Genomic DNA, 8,058 nt, shown 5'->3' on the forward strand with positions numbered 1-8,058 from the left:
ATTCCAGCAGATCACCTACTACATTAAACAGAAGATAAATGTTCAGCTTAGCAGAACTTCTTTCCTTCTTACAAATATCAGAAAAGAAGTCTGTTTATTTCACTGCGCTCACCTCTACAGAAGCAGAAAGATGTAGGAAAAAAATACCAAGGCCTATATCTCTCTCCAGACAAGTCTGTTACACAGAGCTGTTCAGGGCAACATATGACATTTGACTGGAAAAATTACATGCAGACACACATCAAACCATAACAACAGTTTAATGCATCTTTTTTAATTATACAAAAGCCCCACCCCAATTATTCAAACATTAACAACCGATCCACTTGATACAAAACCAATTAATCCAGGAAAAACAGTAGAGGAATATGCCATTCATTTTTAATTAAAGATTATCATTGACAATCATAGTATGGATGGATTTGAGTAATTATTATTGTAACTGGTGTTTTGTCCTGGGCAAATCTCTCCACACCTTGGCTATGCCACAGTGCACTTCCAGTACACACGTGTAAAACTGTCTACAGGAGCCCTTTAGAAACAAACAGCACTGCTCAGTTTCAGCTGTCCTGAGTGAAACAACACTGAAATCATGTATAAATCATCAAGGATATTCAAAATGTCAGATGTGAAGCCTGTGTGACAAGAGGTGATTTGTCCCCATCCTACACAGCAGTTGCCTTAGAGGACCCAGAAACAACGTGGAGGCACCAGGCCTTTCAATACACTCCTGCTGTGTCCTTGCAGGCAGCACCCACCCTTCCTTTCCCCTGCTCAATCCTGTTCCTAGGCAGCCAAGTGCATCAGCAACCCAGGCTGTCTTCTCATCCTCTCTCACAGTCTTCAGGCTCCACATCACTCAACTCTTCTGCAACATTCAGAACCAGATTTCCTTTGTAGCAAACTGATACAAACAACATCTTTGTGACTACTGTCACGAACATGAAAATGCTGCCGATTGCACATGGCTCAGAGACATGGTCTGGGAGCCGGGTAACCTCAGCAGAGGAACAAATTCAGAGTCATAATCATTTGTTGCTGCCACTGAAAAACCTTTCAGGAACATGGGCTTTGTAGTGCTTGGGAGGCAGAGCTGTGAGCCTGGTAGCTCAAACATTGATCATAAAGTGAGGCAGGGGACTAATCCCCTTCTAGCTGTTGTGACTGCTCAGTGATTAAGTGTCACTCTACCCTCATTAACTAGCACTCAGAAATGGAAACAGTGCTGCCAGCTCTCAGCTCTTCTCCAGCCCATTTATTGTGTAGAGTATACAGATTGGTCTCTTCTTGTTTATTCTGGGGAAGAAGGAGGTTGGCCACATTCATGAACCACCCCTGAATCCTCACTGTCAGCTTCAGTGGCTAAAATGAAGAACAGAAAAATGTCAGAGTTGAAAAAAGAAGCAAAAACCCCAAAGCCTCTGTTTCAGTTCTTGTTACACCTGGAATCAATCACATTCCCACATTTGAAGCTGCACTGGAATAGAAGTATGAGGCAGACACTTCTGCCCACTTACCCACAGTGAACCTATGCCATGCCTTTTTAACACTCCTGTGAATTCTCAAAGGCCTCCACACTGATTTATAATCCATTTTCAAATGCAACTAGGGATTTTATTTTATAAAGTATTTACTTGGCAATTTGCATTAAAAACTCCCTCATCTCTTCACAGGCAACCTGCGTTTTGGGTTTCTGTGGCTTGCTCTTTTAGAAAGCCAACCATTTGCAACCATCAGATGCTGTACTGGCTGTTTTACTGGACATATATTGTGTTTGTTTTGTTAAATCTCTGTAACATGACCAGTCAATACTGCACGGAATAGTGTAACAACATGTCTATAGTTCACACCACCCCTGTAAACTGAACTGGCCTCATTAACTCAGATCTTTCTGGAAACATCTTCTACCCTAGGCTTACTTCAGGTAAGCCTTGGAGTTTTTAATTTTTTGTTTTTATCTGAGATTTCCTTCGGGCAGAGATCACAGATACTTCTCCTCACCAGCTGTCACCCTGCTAGGGCTTTCTATATCCATCTTCCCGCAACAGTTTTGCCAGAAAGCCCATTTCACCTCAGTTCTAGAGGTTTCTGGAGAAAGGATGCTCCCAAGTTTAACTGCAGGCTGGAGTCAGTTCCATTTTGAAAAAAGAAAAGACATTATGCAACCCTAACACATCCTTATGCATTACACATTACAGCCTTTCTCTTTTTTCAAGCATCTTGAATTCCAGAAAGAAATTATTAGTTTCACTCTTCCCTTTACATCTGCATCTTCTGCTGCCAGGCTATTTTGTATGACCTCATGCACAATTATCCCCCCTCACTGGGTTACAATTGCAAATTCCTACATATCCTGGAGCACAAATGCTATGCAGTAGAATTAATTTCTGCTTTCTCCACAGCACTAAGGAAACTGGATTGTTCTCTGAGCAACACAATCCATAATGCATCGTTTCCCATGGCGCTGTGCCTGGCCTGTGATTTCCCTGGTGTGTGTTAAGGGCTGAGGTCATTAGATGGCATTTTGCTCCTGGGGGAGGCTGCTCTACTGATGTTTCTTCTCCACTTGGCTGTTTTCATCAGTTTTTGGCCAGTACATGTTCACTCTACCAGCGCAGGACTGGATTTCCTATTTCCCTCATGCCTTACTGTAACTTCACCATGTCCCCCATGTTTGTGTGCTACTCCCAGTTCCTTCCCTTCCTTCAGAGTCCAACAGAAAAGCTACAGCTCCCTATATGTTCTCTGCCACTGCAGCATCCCCCAGATTTTTGTCCCTTCCAAATCACAAAGCCCATTAATCCTCACACACCCTTCCTGATTTGCAGGCTAGCCCATGTTTTCCTCTCTCCCCCTCAAACTCAGCCCATATTACTTCACCTCCAGTGCACCAGTATCTCCTACACGCTGCCTTTATCAGTATCTTCACATTTCTACAATGTCTGTACACCCCCACCCTGCATATTGTCCACATTCCCCTTGTCCATTGTATCTCCTGCTTCCTTTCCTTTGGCTTTCCAGCCAGACAAGGAGCACAGGGATGCCCAGGGTGCTCAGGGGATGTGTCCCCACTGCTGGGCTGACTGGCAGGCACTTGGTGGTTGGCCCAGGGACACACACCCCAGTCAGGGACTGAGTGCACGGTCACAGCCAGCCCCACACCACAACGTGGCTGCAAGCAAATGCTTCAGTGGGAGGCACCTGCTTCCCTTGCACATCAACATTGTGGAGGCAGGTGATCACAACAGATATGTTTGGCTGAAAATAGCTAATGGGTTGAAGAGTTATGAGAGGACTGACATTAACAAAAAACGAGGCTGCACGAGCCTTATGTTGTTGAGAAATTAGGCCAAAAAACCCCAATTTGTATTTTGTCCTACATCATCACCACCACCTTTTCAGTTGAGATCATTCTACTTCTATTCTTTCTCCTCCCTCTTGATTTTTCAGTGGGTGATTTCTGCAATTTACTTCATGTAATGATTTTTGTTCTCATGTTCAAGAAGAGAAATAAAGCTATATTTATTTATCTGCACTTTTAAAAATTTAAAATTAAAAAAAAATTAAAATAAAACATCCAGTATTAGTGGTTAATTCTCTGAGCAGCTCTACCCTCTTGTGGTCACAGCTTAGCTGCAGCCAAAAAAAGCTTGCTAATATAATCACAAATACGTCCATATGTAGACACAGTACATGAAAGAGACCTAAAATAGAGGGGCATAAAGACCTAATCTATGGCAGAAATTTAAAATTCTGTGGGAATCAGAGATTCTGAAGATTCAATCTTTCTTTTCCAGCATTTAAAATCTAGGATTTTCATATAAGCAAGAAATTTCGTATTATTCGTGGTGTTAGTCCGCATTATTTTTTAACAATTTGTCTAAATTTTAATACAGCCAAATAATTTTTAAGAAATGCCCTGAACACTAGCTATGTAGAGAAATATTTTCTTTTTGAGAACATCAGCAGATCATTTTCTGGAATAGCTCTGAGTCTTGGGTGAGGTGCTTGTCAACTGGAAAGGCCAAGCATGCCAGGCTGCCTCCCCTAGGTCAGCCCTGCCCAGAGCTCTACAGTCTGGCCCAAGAGTCAGGACTTCAGCCTGGCTTCAATCACAGAGGTCAAAACTAGCTGGGATCAGGGTCTCTTGGGTTTCCATCTCTGTGGTTAGATATTGAAAGCAGGTTAACAGTGACTCTCCCTTACCATGCACTTCCTTGGTTGTTTCAGCCAGGATGTTCAGTGAAACCGGAGCTGGGATGTAATGAATCCCTGTCAGGAAACCTGGTGGGATGAACTGACGCAGAGGAGTGTAGTATCCTTGAGGGAAATCTCCAGCTCCATCTGGAACCTGGGGAAACACATGAAGCAGATCACCTTCCATCGAAAGACTCTCCAGGATACAGCTGCATTATCAGGCCATTTCTGGGGGTTTGTCCATATGCTGCCAGGTCAGTGCACATACTGGCATGTGGAAAGCCTGTGCACAGGATAATATGCTGCAACTGAGAAGCAAGAACTTCTCAGACCATGTCAGAGCAAAACTGACCTTTTTAAGTCCTTGTCACCTGTTCTAGCATCTCATTGGAGTAGTTGGTTTAAACGAGGACCAGCCATCTTCTTTCTCAGTAAGCCCCAGAATGTGACAGGGAATTTCTATACAAGCATAACAAAATCTGCTGTTTATTGTCTCGAGGCAGATCACTCTACCTTAACATCAACTGATGAATTGTACTGAAAGCAGGTCAGATCATTACCATCACTATTTGCTAATGTTTTCTTCAGTGCAATGTATCAAAATGCTATGAAGTAACTGATAAGGAAAAAGACTCTTCATGGTTACTTCAACAGAGAGAAGGCAGCTAAAATAAAGCAGTATTAGCACAGGTAATTAAAAGCATGCTACTCACTGATACAGTGGTTGCATTCCCTGGCACATAGCTGCTAGGAATGTGTCGGAATCCTCTCTGAAGTGATATCCCTGGAGGTGATGGAGCTTCCCCACTGCTTGACTCATTGATGGCAAATCCCAGGGAAAACGGGTGGTAGGGATATACCCCAGAACACCCCGGGTACACTTTTGGGATTTCTCTCTCCAGGTATTCTGGGTTCACAGTGTATTCTGGAGGAAAAGCAGGGTGACCTAGGGAGCAATGAGATAAGAACAAATAAAATTATCCATGTAATTTTATGGAGTTACCTAGAAGTAGCTGCAGGAACTTTTCTGTCTTGTGCACTGTGAAGTTTATCCTTAGTAAAGCACTGGCTGCAGAATCTTATTCTTTCAGTAAATCAACAAGAGCAAAACAGCCTGCCTTAACTTTTGACTCTAGTGGTACTTAAAACAAAATTCCACAGAAATAGTTCTAACTTTCTAGTGTTCTAATAATGCAGTCCTATCTGTCACTTCTTAGGTTAATTTACAACACACTCAGTTTTAGGGTCATACACAAACAAACCAGAAGCAGAAATTAGTTAGTTCACTTTTTATCCTGCATCTTGACTCTTATATGGCCTCTCTGAAATTTTAGGAAAAAGAGTGGCTATTTGAATGTAAATAGGGTCCTTCTTGTCTGCCCGTCCTCCGATTGGCAGTGAAGACAAAGAATTTCCTTTGGAAGGTTAACTTCTGGAGTACTGTAATTTGCGCCTAATCTTTTTTTGAAGTTGGTCAGCAGGTTAGAAATGTTAAGGGAAGGACTGACAGACATCTGTAAAGCTACTGTCATCTATAAACATACTTTTATTCCAAAACAAAGCTAGAAAGGATTAGTTATTCACAGTATTCTTTGGGGAGTACAGATGTCCAAAATAAGTCTTCTCAGGACAGTATTTTGTCTTGCAGACTACCAACCCTCCAGAGGCTCAGATTCATGACTACTGCAGTCAGTAAGAACTTCTGTAACATTCATATATAGAATGGAGTTACGATAATAAATTAGACAAGTCACATGAAAGACTCTATTAAAGGAAGCCATTTAAGAGATGACAGACCATACAACTGCTCTACCCGAGAACTTTATGTCCTGCTCTTAAATACTAAATGCACTTTTACATCAAGTCATCCCAGCCAAATTTTATTTTTGCTACAGGTACGAATTAAGGTCAAAAGGTCTTTTACTTTTACAGTGCTAGCATAAAATGCTAGTTACAGACAACTGCAGCAGTACGTTACCTATTTACATGCCATCACTTTAGCATTTTTGTTGCTGGAGTTTTGTGCCTGTGAGTTTATAAAGACTGTGACAGCACTCAAAGAAACAAGCGGAGCAAATCCACTTTTGTTACACTCCCAGATTAATTTCCCTCTCAGTGAAAAGCCACTTTGCCCAAGCCTCGAGCTCGCAAGGGGCGGCGAGGCCGGGCACGTTGTTCCCGCCCCGCGCTGCGAAGCCCAGGGACGGGATGAGGCTGCAGAAGCGGCATGGCAGCCGGGGAAGGAGAGCAGGACAGAATGCACGAACAGCCGGAGCCTGAGGAATCACCGAAATGGACAAGGGGACGGGGGAAAGAGAACAGAGGGAGATGCTGGGAAGAGGCTCTGGGACAGGTCCTTACCGTCGTCCCTGAAGGGAGGTGGCGGTGGCGCCCAGCATGCCGTGCCCTTGCCGCCGCTCTCGGGCTGGGCGCCCTTCTTCCTCTCGTGGCTGCAGTGCTCGGGGGCCCCGTCCTCCCGGGCTGCCGCCCCGCGGCCCTCGCCCGACGGAACGGGCTCCGCGCCCGCCCTGGCCGGCGGCTCCGTCTCCTGCTGCCTCAGCGCCTTCTGGGCTGCCATGATCTTCTGCCGCTCGGTGATGAGCGAGCACTTCTCGCACAGGCACAGCTTCCAGCGGCAGTGCCCGGCGTGGCCCTTGACGGGCACCACGAAGCCGTGGTTGCGGCAGCGGGAGCACTTGGGCGCCCGCAGTGCCTTCGCCGTGGCCTCGGCCGCCTCCATGGCACCGCTGCGACCGCCCGGACCCCCCGTCAGGCTCTCCCCGTCCTCTGGGCTTTTATCCGGGACAGGGGGGCTGCCCGGCGTGTAACAGCCCGGGCCGGGGGGCAGGAGAGCCCACGGCAGCGGGTGGGGAGCGCCTCGGGCCCCGCGGCCTCCCTGCCCTGCGCCTGGCGCGGCTCCCCCGGGCACCCCCTGCGGCCCTTTGGTGCGGGCGGGAGCCGAAGCCCGGCCGTGGGGGCTGAGCCTGCAGAGCTGCGGGGGGCACGGGCGCCACGGGCGGGTACACCGCTCTGTGCTGGTGCTCGCGGGGGTGGGGGTTTGGATGCACCTGGTGTGCACGGACGGGAATGTGCTGTCCCTTACGGTAGTGCCCTACAAGATAATTTTCCCTTTTGGCACTTTAACATCTGCGCCCACTTTCATACACCTCACGCATTCGGTTTTAATATGCACGGGACTACAGTCCCGTTTTGTTTCCAATTTGCAGCATGCTTCTCTTGATGAGGAGGAGTGACTGCCTCAGCAGAAAAAGAACACTTTCATCCTTCTGTTTTTCAAAAGAAGCTACTAAGACGAAGGTGGAAAGCATATGTCATTCCAAAGACCTGTCTCCTTTTCTCAGAATTCCTATTCTCTGGAAACAAAGGCAGGCTTACAGTTAGAAATACAGGAGTGCTTCAGTTTTAGTATTGCTTTTAAAGCACTTGTTATTTGTTACTGCTGGTAGCTGCGAACCCATGGTTTACACAGTAGCCTAGTTCAGGAGAAAACTCTCCGCTTTGCAACGTAAGGCACGACACTGCTGAATTTTCTCACCTATACAACAGCTGGTTTAAAATCTTAAGGTAGCTGTAGCTTCTGTGTTAAAGAGAACACGATAAAAATTAATCACCAAGTAGTTGTGAAGGTTTCTACTAAGTTTCAAGAGAACCAGGTAGCATCTATCTGCTTGCTCCGAAACAATTCTAACTGCAACGGAGTTTGTTTCACAAACCTGGCAGAAGCCCTTCCCTTGGTGCAAAGAATCCTGGAAAGCCTTTGTGCAGCCTTCAACACCTTGGGGGGTGAGGCCCCAGCAGAGCAGGCCCGTTAGGGATTTGGCAACAGTGTGGTTTGGCAAC

General features: G+C 45.9%; 1 protein-coding gene across 1 annotated transcript; it reads right to left on the reverse strand.

Moving 5' to 3' along the window:
• Positions 1 to 1,234: 1,234 nt before the first annotated feature.
• Positions 1,235 to 7,373, reverse strand: DMRTB1 (DMRT like family B with proline rich C-terminal 1). The gene is given in 6 exon segments (XM_038144512.1): positions 1,235 to 1,362; positions 4,207 to 4,351; positions 4,911 to 5,143; positions 6,559 to 6,960; positions 6,963 to 7,265; positions 7,370 to 7,373. Coding segments are annotated over 6 exon segments (1,158 nt in total). The 3' UTR covers positions 1,235 to 1,291.
• Between the last annotated feature and the right edge of the window lie 685 nt (positions 7,374 to 8,058).

This window comes from Motacilla alba, chromosome 8 (assembly GCF_015832195.1).
Source record: "Motacilla alba alba isolate MOTALB_02 chromosome 8, Motacilla_alba_V1.0_pri, whole genome shotgun sequence".
Classification (NCBI taxonomy): Eukaryota; Metazoa; Chordata; class Aves; order Passeriformes; family Motacillidae; genus Motacilla; species Motacilla alba.